This window comes from Chelonia mydas, chromosome 3 (assembly GCF_015237465.2).
Source record: "Chelonia mydas isolate rCheMyd1 chromosome 3, rCheMyd1.pri.v2, whole genome shotgun sequence".
NCBI classification, from domain to species: domain Eukaryota; kingdom Metazoa; phylum Chordata; order Testudines; family Cheloniidae; genus Chelonia; species Chelonia mydas.
This window is the reverse complement of record NC_057851.1, coordinates 202,065,749-202,079,276: the sequence shown is the minus strand read 5'-3', so window position 1 is coordinate 202,079,276 and position 13,528 is coordinate 202,065,749. Positions and strand designations below refer to the sequence as shown.

General features: G+C 47.2%; 1 protein-coding gene across 1 annotated transcript in view; it reads right to left on the bottom strand.

The window, feature by feature from the left end:
- Positions 1 to 12,089, bottom strand: part of BUB1 (BUB1 mitotic checkpoint serine/threonine kinase) — a 42,274-nt gene extending 30,185 nt beyond the window's left edge. The window contains exons 1-6 of the mRNA XM_037896355.2: positions 11,952 to 12,089; positions 11,540 to 11,599; positions 11,311 to 11,455; positions 8,960 to 9,156; positions 7,682 to 7,725; positions 5,866 to 5,969 (exon numbers count right to left, since the gene is read on the bottom strand). Of these exons, the coding sequence (XP_037752283.1) occupies positions 5,866 to 5,969; positions 7,682 to 7,725; positions 8,960 to 9,156; positions 11,311 to 11,455; positions 11,540 to 11,599; positions 11,952 to 11,974 (573 nt within the window). The 5' untranslated portion in view covers positions 11,975 to 12,089. The remainder of the gene's footprint in view (positions 1 to 5,865; positions 5,970 to 7,681; positions 7,726 to 8,959; positions 9,157 to 11,310; positions 11,456 to 11,539; positions 11,600 to 11,951) is intronic.
- Positions 12,090 to 13,528: the final 1,439 nt, after the last annotated feature.

Sequence of the window (13,528 nt, the reverse complement as noted above, 5' to 3'; positions counted from 1 at the left end):
AAATACTATTTTTTGTTTCTTTTTTTTTTTTTACACTGCAAATATTTGTAATCAAAAATATAAAGTGAGAATACACTTTGTATTGTGTTGTAATTGAAATGAATGTATTTGAAAATGTGGAAAACATCCAAAAATATTTAAATAAATGGTATTCTATTACTGTTTAACGGCACGATTTTTTTTTTTTTTAATTGCTTGACAGCCCTAATTATCAGCTTTGTTTATTATGCCAAAAAGTTGTAATGAGGCACAAGTTAAGACATCAGCATGCCACCAGCAGTTCCTGGAATCCATGCACAAACGCTATGCACATCCTTACTTAACAATTAAATTACACTGGGATTGTAATTATATCAAAATCCTTTTACTTTGGTCATCGTTCTTAGGCATCAACTGGGGAGACAAAGAGTACCAATTAGTAGCTGAATCTTTGGAGAAAATACTTGGTGGTGCCTTACATGCTATAAGACCTGCACCCATAAACTGAATCAGACAAGATTGGAGAGGAAGATGCTGGGAAAAGTGCCAGCTATGGGAGAGAATCGCCTTATACTAGGTCCCATAGCATGTTTTTCCGAAAACAGCTGCTTCTCCTGTGGTAAGCCAGAAGCCCAAGGGCATCCCTTAAGCAGTTTCCACATAAGAGACTGGAGAGAAACTGTACGAAGCAGTCACTTAGTGAGAATGTTGCATGGAAAGTGAAGTAGGTGCATTAGCCCAAAAGACGCTCGCGCCCATGACACTATCACAGTGAGTACTACACCAAGAACATATGTACGTACAATGACGGTAAAAGCAACAGAAACAAATGATTTTATTACTGCAAGCAATGCGACTCAGCTGGACTTCATAAACTGCTTCACAGAGGCTCTAATGGATGGGAAAGTGGTGGCAATGGCTAATGCAGACCTTTGAATTGGATTGAAGAGGAACAAATGGTTAGCAGAAAGGCTCTTAAAGCACTTACTAAAGATGAACGGTGGGATACAGGCAGTTTTTAAGCAGTCCTATCCACAGAAGTGAATCACAGCACATATCCTTAAAAGAAAATTCAAAAGATGCAGCACTATCAAAGCAGAAGAAAGCATGGATGTCATCATCATAAGATGACTGGTGGGAGCTGCTTCCCTCCCCCTCCACCTGCGATGGCAAGCATTGTGTCCTGCACTACAGAATTTCAGGGATTCCTAGCTGCTACCAAACTACTTCTTTAAATGGTGTATTGGTGGGTATAGTGACTTCAGCACCAGCAAGAAGGACTGTAAGCAAGTGGAACCACAAGGCTGCCATTTGATCACAAAGCCTCCTGTACTTAAGTGAAAGTCAGGTTTTCAACACCTCCAGGACAACTGTGTAGCAAAATGAGTAACCTACAACTACAAATGGCTGTTGGTTTTAAACTAATGGTTCTCAAGCAGGGGTACCCATAGCCCTGGGGGTATGCAGAGTTCTTCCCGGGGATACATCAACTCATCTAGATATTTGCCTAGTTTTACAACAGGCTATATTAAAAAACCACTACCAAAGTCAGTACAAACTAAAATTTCATACAGACTGACTTGTTTATACTGCTCTGTATACTATACACTGAAATGTAAGTACAATATTAAATATTCCAATTGATTTATTTTATTATATGGTAAAAATGAGAAAGCAAGCAATTTTTCAGTAATAGTGTGCTGAGACACACAACCAAAGCAGAGAGGAAGAAGCACATACAGGAAGAAGCAGAGAGGGGTGGAGCACCCACAGGAACACATCTTGAACTACAGCTACTGCACAGGAGGAGTAACCTTTCCTTCACGTAGTGTCCCTGTGGGTGCTCCACTTCAGTTGGCTTCCGAGCAGTATCCCTTGGGGACATCAGAACAGGATCAAAAACTGAAGACAGTAGTGCAGATCCAAGTGCCACATCAGATCAGATATGGAGCAGGGTATAATGCTTCCAGAAAGTATGGACTAAAGAATAGGTGTGGTCGGGTCCTACATCTCTCAAACTGGAATATTCTTCACAAATTGCAGTAGAGGTCACTTGCGATATGGTTGTGTCCCCTTGAGTCCCTAGGGGGCTGAGCACCTGCACTTGTAACAGCTGTCGATACCCATGTCACAAGTCTGAGCAGAAATGGGAGTCCCCTTAGACCGAAGTCTAGCTGATCTACTCCACTGCTTAGTCCTAGCCAAGTCAAAGGCTAAGGCCATTCTAAAATCCAGAGTATAGAAGTACAAGTCCTGCTGAGAACAGTGAGGTTTTTGGGAGAACTCCCCCCCCACCCCGAAGTAGATGGACAGATTGGAGCTTTGGTGGCAGATTTCTCCTCACCCCTGCCTTGTCCCCCGCATTGTTCTTAAGTCTTTATGTCCACATCCCAGGTTCCTACCTAAGGTTACGTCAGAGGTTCATCTTAACCAATCTCCCCAGTCCTATGAGCTGACATGACAACTAGGAAGTCCATCTTCATAGATAAATTAAGGGAGCAGGTAGCCATTGATTCAGAGGTCTCGTCAGGTGGCCGAGAACCAGGTTGAAGTCCCAGGATGGAGTGGGCTGTCTAATGTGAGGAAAGATTACTCAGACCCTTAATAAACCTGGACAATACCAAATGAGCAAAAGTAGAGAATCCCTTGACGGGGGATGAAAGGCTAATATAGCAGCCAGATGTACACTGACCAACCTGAGGGATAAACCAGATGTCTTCAGATCTGACAAGTAATCCAGAAAGAGGAACCAATTCAGGCCAGAGATTGTAATGACCGCTTGAGTGGGTGAATAGCTTCCATTTTTGCAGTTAAGTAGTGTGGATTGATGTTTTTCTACTGTTTAGTAAAACCTGCGGCATCTCCATAGATCAGGGACTTTCTATAGCGGAGATCCATCCAGGACCCAGGCTCTGAGAGACAGAACCACCAGGCTGGGGTGAAGAACACGCCCTGCCTCCTGAGATAGGAGATCAGGCATGGTCAGGAGCTTGGTCAAATGACTGGATACAGAACTGAAGCACGTAACGGATGGTGCCAAGCTTGGCCAGGTAGGTACTATGAGAATAACTCGCTTTGTCCTGCCTGATCCTGTTCATCACCCTTAGAATTAGGGGCACTGGAGGAAAGGCATAGACATACTCCTCTCCCACAGTAAAAGGAAGGCATCCCCAAGGAGTGGTACCCAGCTCCCCCTAACAGAAGAGAGGACACAGTGTTCTCAGAGGTGGTGAAGAGATCGATCTCTGGCCAAGACATATTCTAGGGATGGGGATGGAGGCCCTGAGTGTCCAGATCTCATTTGCAGTTGTGGGAGACGTGTCTGCCGAGGGCATTGGCAATGGTGTTCGGGATGCCTAGAAAAGCAGGCTGCTGATAATCTGGATATAGTTGGCTATGCACCAGCTCCAGAACCATAGAGCTTCGGTGCACAAGGAGGGGAATTTGCATACTGGCCATAGGCTTTTTGCCCCTCATGGCCGAGCTCCTTCCACAGTGCCCTTGATGGTCCAGCTTCCTCTAGTCAATCCTCTTTTCACCCCAGCACAACCTCTCTTCACCCCCTTCTCCAACCACCTTCCAACTGACCCCTTTGGGTACTTTCCAAGCTGCCCCCTACTCTCCAGCTTGAGCTGTCCTCTCACTGGCTCCCCACCCCCAAGACAGCATTCTATGCTGCTACACCACAGATGCAGCAGGTGCTAATGCCAGGGCCAGGGTTACTACACTCAGTCCTTCTTGTGACCCAAGCAGGGGCAGGAGAATAGCATGCGATTATTTCAGTTAAGCGTATGATCATTTTACAGTTCACGTAAGTTTGTAATAGCAAATAAAGATTTAACATAAGGGTATATCTACATTGAAAACTCCTTACAGCAGGGTGTTGATATATGCAGTACATGGCCCTCCACGCAAGATTATAAGTAGCAGTGCAGATAGCGAGGCACTGCTTAGGCAAGTAAAGATACACCTCAACCCTTAGAGTATGTACCCTACATGGCTCCCCACACACCTATGCAGTGCCTCCCCGGTCTACTCCGTATACTGTCCTGCTGCCAGAGTCTCTTTCCCCTACCACAGAGAAAGGCTGAAAATAGAACAAACTGTTTTGTAGTGCATGCAGAAAGGACTCGTTAATAGTGGATTAAGGAAAACCAATTAACGGGGTCCTTCACAAGAGGTTGTGAAGAGAACTAGTCAGCACCTAACAAGTAACGTACTGTCATGAATCCAATACCAATCTAAGAAACAAAGTAGGAAAAAAGGTCAAGTTTTCATCATACAAACAGGCTAACAGCAGGGTGCACAAAGTTTTGTTTTAGGACCAGCAGTGATCTGGAAGCAGAGGCAGCCAGTGAGGGAGCAAAGCTTGCCAAGGACAAAATTAAGTTGGTCAAGACCAAAGGAACCTAACCAAACTAGATAATATGGGCAGCACGATGGCATATTAGATTTACTGTTGACAATACAAGATAACAAATTGATGTAGTAATTTTGACTACTGGGTTAGGTAGGTAGGTTGTAGCTCTAAGGGCATTATGATCATGTTTCTAGTCTGACCTTCAAAGCCAGCCCATAGAATCTCATTTAGTGACCCCTGCATCAAGCCCATACCTAGTGATTAAGCTACAGCATCTTGTAGAAAGACATCCAACCTTGATTTAAAGACTCCAAGTGGTGGTGATGATCTACCACTTCTAAGGCCTTGTCTACACTACAGGGAAAAGTCGATCTAAGCTACGCAATTTGAGTTACGTGAATAGCATAACTCAAGTCGACGTAGCTTAGATCTACTTACCACGGGGTCCACACTATGCGATGTTGACAGGAGATGCTCTCCCATCTACTTCCCTTCACCGGATCGAGAAGGGTGAGTACAGGAGTTGATGGGAGTGATCTGCGGTCGATGCATTGATTGCCGCGCGTCAATCCCCGGTAAGCGTAGACAAGCCCTCATAACACCTTGTTTCTAGACAAGAGTTGTCTAGTTTCAGTTTCTAACCATCAGGTCGTCTTATGCCTTTCTCTGATAGATTAAAGAGTCTTCTGCTATCACAAGTCTTCTTCCCACACAGCTACTTGTAGAACATGGTTGAGGTGACTCAACCATTTATTGGATAAATTAGATTTTACTTTACAAGAACTAGGGGTCACCAAATGAAATTAATTAGCAGCAGGTTTAAAACAAACAAAAGGAAGTATTTCTTCACACAACGCACAGTCAACCTGTGGAACTCCTTGCCAGAGGACGCTGTGAAGGTCAAGACTATAACAGGGTTCAAAAAAGAACTAAATAAATTCATGAGGATAGGTCCACCAACGGCTATTAGCCAGGATGGGCAGGGATGGTGTCCCTAGCTTCTGTTTGCCAGAAATACTGGGCTAGATGGACCTTTGGTCTGACCCAGTATGGCCATTCTTATGTACTACTTTAATCTCACTGAAAGGCAGGTTTTCAAGATTTTAAATCATTCTTGTAGCTATTTTCTTAACCCTGTCAGAAGTTTTATATTTGAAATAGATGGAATTACTTTTATTTAATCTTTATACTAAGAATCAAAATTTGTGTAGCTGTTTGTTGCAATTTATATAACCTACCCTACTACTGAAGTATACTAGCTAGATCATGCTTTGCTTCTAATATATGGAAATTTGTGGGGTGAAGGTGGCTAGGAATTGTGTCCTGATACTAGCTTGTCTGTACATTTATGTTAAGGCATAATGTACTCTAAATGCCCATGTACCCTAAATACCATGTTTGTTGGAGGTGGAAGCGGGTGGTCTGTTTACTCAGATTTCACCATCTTGAATTTATCCTGTAGGCCTCTAAAATAGTTACTAAGATGCTCTTTTCTCAAGTCTTTGATTTTAGAAATTTTGAGATACCTGACTTTTGGAGAGACAGGCTGGGTCACCAGATTCTGAGACATCTTTTCTAGGAGCCATTTGATTTGGAGTCTGGGAGCTGTGAAGTTGTTTTGGGGCAGCAACTAGAACAGACAACGTAGATACGATTTTACATTTAAGGACATTACTAAGCTACCAAAAAAAAAAGCGCCTTTGCTGTCCATTAACAATAGCAAAAATCAAGCCCCCAGTCTGCTGACCCTGGCAGACAGCAGCCTGTCATTAAAAATCCTGCCCGGCCTGCTCTTCTCCACCTCCCGCCCACCACTTTCTCCTTGCAGGGCAGGCAAGCTTTCCCCTCCCCCCGCCTCTTCCCCCAGCGTGCTGGGTTCCTTCCCCTCCTTCTCTCCCGCCCTGCCGATCAGCTGACGGCCCTTGCTACAGAGTGGGAGAGGGAAAAGCGGAGCCACAGCGCACTCTCTGCTCCAGGGATCTTGGAGAAGGGGGATGGAATCAGGGCATATCCCCTCCAGCCCCCTGTCGTGAGCCGCTCAGGGCAGGGGGCTGGGACCACACCCATGACCCCTGCCCCTTCCTCACACCCCGAGCCCTACACCCCGCCCCCACAATCCCAGCCCCACCCTGAGCACCAAACGGGAGCTTCTGCATCTCCCCCCCCCCCTTCCCACCTGTACCCCTCGCACCAAATGGGAACTGCCCAGGTAGAGCGTTCCACACCCAAACCTCCTGCCCCAACCCTGAGCCCCCTCCCTCATTCTAGCTCCTGGCCAGACCCTGCACTCCAACCTGCTCCTTCACCCCCAGCCCTGTTCTCAGCGCACTCCCACCTTCTTCTCAGTGCAGAGAGAGGAAGAGAATGGCTAGAACCAGAGAGTAGGTACCTACCTTCTCCATGTGGACAGGGCCGGGACCCCAGACCGGCAGTGGGCTGAGCAGGGCCAGCAGCCGGGACCTGGCTGGCAGGAACCAGCGGACGGAACCCCAGACTGGCAGTGGGCTGAGCCACTCAGCCCACTGCCGGTCTGGGGTTCTGGCTGTTGGCCCCTTGCCAGCCAAGGTCCCACTCAGCGCGCTGCCGGCCTAGGTGAACGGAACCCCAGGCCGGCAGTGGGCTGAGCGGGCCGGCAGTGTAAGATCAGCAATTTAATTTTAAATGAAGCTTCTCAAACATTCTGAAAACCTTGTTTACATACAACAATAGTTTAACATTTTTTTTAGAAGGTGTCTCTATATATTATATAACTAAAGTGTACTATTGGCATGCGAAACCTTAAAGTGAATAAATGAAGACTCGGCACACCACTTCTAAAAGGTTGCCGACCCCTGGTCTACACTACATACTTAGTTTGGCATTACTAAGTTGCTCAGGGAAGTGGATTTTTCCATGAGTGACAGTTACACCAACCTCAATCCACTCATGTAGACAACACTAGGTCAAGGGGGGAGAGCTTCTCTCACCAACATACCTACCACCTCTTGCGGAGGTGGTTATTAAGCCGACGGGAGAGCTCTCTCTCATTGGCTTGTAGCATGTCTGGTGCAGCTGAGCTAGTACTAAGGAAGCCACTAGTAATTCCCCCCCCACACACACTTTTTTGGGGAGTGGGGAAGTGAGCAAAACTCCCTAGGATTATGAAACAGTTAGGGGAGGAAGAAGCAGAAGCCACAAACATGGCTACACATCTTATGCAGGTATCTTATAAGGGAAAGAAGCCTTATAGTTCCAAAAAGCTAAATCTATCTTGGAGTTTACCCAAACCTACATTAAAAACACTATGGCAAGATATTCTATTTGAGGGAGTGTAGTTCATGGATAGTTCAGCATTAGCCTCACCTTGCGTCAGCAGATGACTTTGAGGGTTACGACTCTGAAACAGTCTAGATTGAAGAGAGATGGAAGTTAGTTGACTTAATACTGTGGTTCCAATAGACCACAAATCAAAGATGAATGGCCAAATTCATCACTGGCATAAGTGGACGCCACACCTTTGATTACACAAGAGATATCTCTGCTTATAGTAGTGATGAATTAGGTCCTTCATGGCAAGTTCATGGTAAAGGAGAAGCTGGACTGTAACAGCAGGATAATTCAAGTGTCACTAGGATAACCAATTGCTTGAATCTCCATTATAACTGAAATGTCCTACAGAGTACTTCCAAAGCATGTTAATTGACGTGGACCAGGCTATTTTATTCTTTAAAATGGACCTATGCAGTAAAAATGACACCGTACAGGGCAGACAAGTGGATTAGCCAAACACCGACAATAAAAGAAACAAAAACCTTGACAACTTACATTGGATATATTGGAATTGGAAAAGATTAAAAAAAAAGGGGCAACAAAAATTATTAGGGGTATGGAACAGCTTGAGGAGAGATTAATAAGACTGGGACTGTTCAGCTTGGAAAAGAGATGACTAAGGGGGGATATGATTGATGTCTATAAAATCATGACTGGGGTGGAGAAAGTAAATAAGGAAGCGTTATTTACTCCTTCTCATAACACAAGAACCAGGGGTCACCAAATGAAATTAATAGGCAGCAGCTGTAAGACAAACAGAAGTATCTCTTCACACAATCCACCGTTAACTATGGAACTCTTTACCAGAGGATGTTGTGAAGGCCAAGACAATAACTAGATAAATTCATGGAGAATAGGTCCATCAATGGTGTCCCTAGCCTATGTTTGCCAGAAGCTGGGAATGAGCTAAAGGGAATGGATCACTTGATGATTACCTGGTCATTCCCTCTGGGGCACCTGGCATTGGGCACTGTTGGAAGACAGGATACTGGGCTAGATGGACCTTTGGCCGTACTGGGTCAGACCATTCTTATGTTAAGTTCTGGACCCACTGTATCTTCACAAATAAGACACTGCAGTCCAACTCTTTAGTGTCAGTAGAGAAAGGTAACCCACAAGTCTAGACATATTGAACAGTGAGGAAGTGTTGATGTTTAACTTGTGTGAACCTTTTACAGGAAATTCAGTTGTCTTTATCCCTGCTGGAAGATGTATATTTAGGCAGGTTCAGTACTTCACTGAATACCACATTTTGAACAGTTCCTATCTGCAAGATGTATGTGCCAAGAAAAAGCAAATAAAAAACTCTACCTGTATTGTTCTTGCAGATTTTCCATTGGTTCTGCCTGGTTATGAATACCCTTTTGAAGAACAGCACCAGCATGCTGTATATTCCCTTCAGTTTCAAGCTGTTGAGCCCAAGCAATGTACAAAGCAGATGTCCTAGTACCAACTCCTTGGCTGTAGATATAGTCAAAAAATTGACTAGGAGCACTGATGAATTCTGCCTACAGAACATAACATACATACCCATCGGCACATTAAAAGACAAAAAGGATTTACAGACAGAAGTAGAGATTTTTTTTTAAGGCTATCCAACATTCTGCATTATAAAACTGTTTGATTCTTATGTCTATGGCATACCTAGAAATTCTGTACATTACACATGAAAGACTATCCTTTTTTCTAGTAGCACAGTTGAACCACTTTTCTGATGCAGAGGGAAACTTGGGAGGAAGGAGGAAGTAAGCCTTGCTGCCCAGAAGCCCACCTCTCAAGCTCTTGGTGGGTAGAAAGGTTATTTCTCCACTCATATTAACGGAACAAGACTGAAAAGCCCTTTCAAGCTTCATTAAGACAGACTAACATTTGAAGTCAGTGTGGTAGTATGGACTCCTTCCTACCACCCCCCCCCCCCCCCAATTGGCCTTGTCTACACTAGAATTTAAAAATGTGATGTTAGTGTGACATTAAGAACAGCTCAAGGGCAGAGGGCAAGGGGCACCCTGATATCTAGCAGTGAGTTTCAGCTGGCCTTACTAGCCCAGTGTATCACAACTCACTATTGTTATAATCTGTATCATATAAGGTCTTTTACGAATGCCCGTAACACTGGTTATTAACGCATACATTGTACAATGACATTAATACTCATTGATATTCTGTTTTAAAATTTGTGTGTCCCAGACACAGGAAGGAACAATTCCCATGCAGACAGGATTGTGGGTAGCTATTTACTGGTCTCCTATGTAAATTAATCATGGTAGAATCAAAATAATGGAAGCTCCATTTACATACAGGGGGATGGGAAGCCCACAGGAAGGGAAGAACAGCATGAGTTCAGCTTTCTGTGTCCATGAGGAAGCTGAATACACAGGAGGGGTTCCTGCCTCCTAAAGCAAGAGCATCGAACTTTGGGAGATAAGCAAGGACAGAGAGCCATTTTAGGCATCCATCACTGGACAAATGCAGAAGAGAAGTGCAAGCTGAGAAAGATGGGTCCTTGAATCCAACCATGGGGACAGTTGGAGTCTCTGGGAACTGGACTATAGAGTAAGGGAAAGAGAGCACCTAAGATCTTTTGCTTGGGGAGACATGGGAAGCCAACCCTTTGTTCTTCTCGGAAGAGGTCCTGGCCAAAAAGTATGGTTAGCCATTTTGAGTCATCTTGCAGGAAGCATGTGATAAGGATTTTACTTTGAACCAAGATAGTAGCTTGTTAAGTCTTAGTTATTAGAAAGCATATTTTGTTTTACTTGTAATCTTTTCTATCTTTATGTCCTTGAACTCACTTAACTCATGCTCTTTGGTTTTGTTTTTATTAAATAAGAAGCAGCATTTTCTCCTGTAAATGTAAACAAACTTATTTGTCTTAGCGAGTGGCTGAACAAGAAGTAGGACTGAGTGGACTTGTAGGCTCTGAAGTCTTACATAACTGCACTCAAAAACAAAACCCTGTATCATCAACAACAAAAATCTACATTAGTAAATTGCACTTTTACAACAGAGATTGCACTACAGTCCTTGTAGGAGGTGAATTGAAAAATACCATTTCTTTTGTTTATCATTTTTACAGTGCAAATATTTGTAATAAAAATATATATACTTATTTCAATTACAACCCAGAATACAATAAAATATCCGTGTATTTTATTACAAATATTTGCACTGTAAAAATAATTTTATATTATATATATACATATATACACACACACACACGCAAAGAGAAACATCCAAAATATTTAATAAATTTTAATTGGTAGTCTATTGTTTAACAGTGCGATTAAAACAGAGATTAATCATGATTAATTTTTTTAATTCCAATTATTTTTTTTGACAGGTTTCAGAGTAGCAGCCATGTTAGTCTGTATTTGCAAAAAGAACAGGAGTTCTTGTGGCACCTTAGAGACTAACCAATTTATTAGAGCATAAGCTTTCCTGAGCTACCGCTCACTTCATATATGTTCCATTCTATCCATCCGATGAAGTGGGCTGTAGCCCATGAAAGCTTATGCTCTAATAAAGCTGTTAGTCTCTAAGGTGCCACAAGTCCTCCTGGTTCTTTTTGCAATTAATTGACAGCCTTAATTTTCAAATTATTTCTGACGCTGGTAAACTCCCCACATATTTTCACTTCTTAGTACATATCTAAGTGTACCTACTAGTTTAATGCAGTACTTAACGAATCTCGGATCCTGGTGGTACCTCTCTTCGCTGATGAAGACTTTCACAAGCTGCTCTAAAGAAGCGGAATAGCGTTGCTGCCCGCCCTGCAGCGGGAAAGCGCCTTCCACCCATTGCAGGTATCTGGAACAAGAGGAACAGGTCACCGATGTGGCGCCTGCCGCGTTTTAGGACACGCGCTATTAGCGAAGCGGTGCAAATGCCAACCTGTCCCAGGGATCGAGGGGGTCGTCTCCTTGATAGCGCTGTATCTGGGCTTCAAACACCCTGCGACACACACAAGAGTTAGGCACAGGGCAGCAACTAAGGAGAGGGGCAGGGCAAGACCCAGGGGTCAGGCACCAACACCACAAAGGGATGTGACAGCCCCCTTCCCCCCCCCAGCCACCCCCCCGCCTCTCCCCAGCCGCCCCCCCCACCCCTCCCCCTTCCTCCCGCCTCTCCCCAGCCGCCCCCCCCACCCCTCCCCCTTCCTCCCGCCTCTCCCCAGCCGCCCCTTCCCATTCCCCTTCCCCCCCCCAGCCGCCGCCCATCAGCGGGGCCGAGTCCGGCGGGCAGCAGCTCCGCTGCGGCCCCTCCGGAAGCGCCGGGCCCGGGCGCGCCCCCGCCAGCCCCTCACCGCGCGCGAGCCGCCAGTTCCATGGCCGCCCGGACAGTCAGCGGGAGCCGCCTCCCAGCTCAGGCTTCAACGGCCCGGGCCGGCCGATTCAAATCCCCCGCGCAGGCGCAGTGCCGCCCAAGGCGCCTTCCGATGGGCGGGGCTCCTGCAGCCGGGCAGCCAATCCCAGGGAGCGCCCTGGAAAGCCTGAGCGTATGGTCGAGGAGAGGGGGCGGGGTTAGTGCTCCCATGGCAACCTCACACCTGGCAGGCGGAACTCCGAGCGCGCCGGGCTCTGCGGGAGCGCGCGGGCCCCGCCCCCTCGCTGCCAGCCCCTCCCCCCTGCCTAGCTCCACCCCTGGGCCTGCCCCCCTCAGGGCCCAGGCCGCCCCCGGGTCTGGCACCCCCCCCCAGAGCCCAGCCCCGCCCCCGGGTCTGGCACCCCCCCCCCCAGAGCCCAGCCCGCCACCCCGCCCCCGGGTCTGGCACCCCCCCCCCCAGAGCCCAGCCCCCCACCCCGCCCCCGAGTCTGGCACCCCCCCCAGAGCCCAGCCCCCCACCCCGCCCCCGGGTCTGGCACCCCCCCCAGAGCCCAGCCCCCCACCCCGCCCCCGGGTCTGGCACGCCCCTCAGAGCCCAGCCCCCGTGATTTAGCTCCCACCCAGACCCACCCCCCAAGGGCCCAGCCCCCCACTCCCGCCCCCCCGTGATTTAGCTCCCGCCCAGCCCCCCCCCAAGGGCCCAGCCCCCCACTCCCGTCCCCCCCGTGATTTAGCTCCCGCCCAGCCCCCCACTCCCACCCCCCGTGATTTAGCTCCCGCCCAGACCACCACCCCCCCCAAGGCCCAGTCTCCCTCCCCGGGCCTGGCACCGACCCACCCGGCCCCACCCCACAGAACTGACCCCTCCTCACAGGGGGGCTTCATGCCTGGGCTCTCCCCCTGAAGTTGGGCCCCATACCCCGGCAGCTGGCACGCTGGGCTACCCACCCAGCTGCACCACACTCTGCATCGACCCCAGCATGCCTAGTGGCTCCATGCAGTGCCAGCACAAGCCGCCGGCCACGCACGCCCCCAGGCAGCATACAAGCTCCAGCGGCTGTATGCCAGTGTAAGTTGCTCTGTTCTTGTAGTGTGGACATGGCCTAAGCTGCCTGACTGCAGGTTCCCATTTGTAGAAATAAATGCCTCACTCCAGTCAGGACTTATACACCCATCCATCGTGCAAAAAGGGGCAAGGGTTAGCACACACCTCTGTTGTTCCCATCTCCCATTGGCTACTTTAGGCTGCTCCCTATCTAGGGCCTGCCTTTTGTGGCACCCCTTCTTAGACACCTATCTTTCCCCATTCATTGTTTAGGGAACCTGGGTCCTCCCAGAGCTCAGCTTTGTGGATCACAGTGTTGTTCCTGTGTAAGCTCAAAAGCTTCTCTGTTTCACAAAGTGAAGTTGGTCCAACCACAGATATTACCTCACCCACCCTATTTCTAATATCACAGGACCAACACAACTACAGCAGACGCTGCATACAAGTATTGTTCTTGTAATTTTCTAGGTGCCTAAAAGTTAGGTCCTGCAATGCTCAGCACTGCAACACCT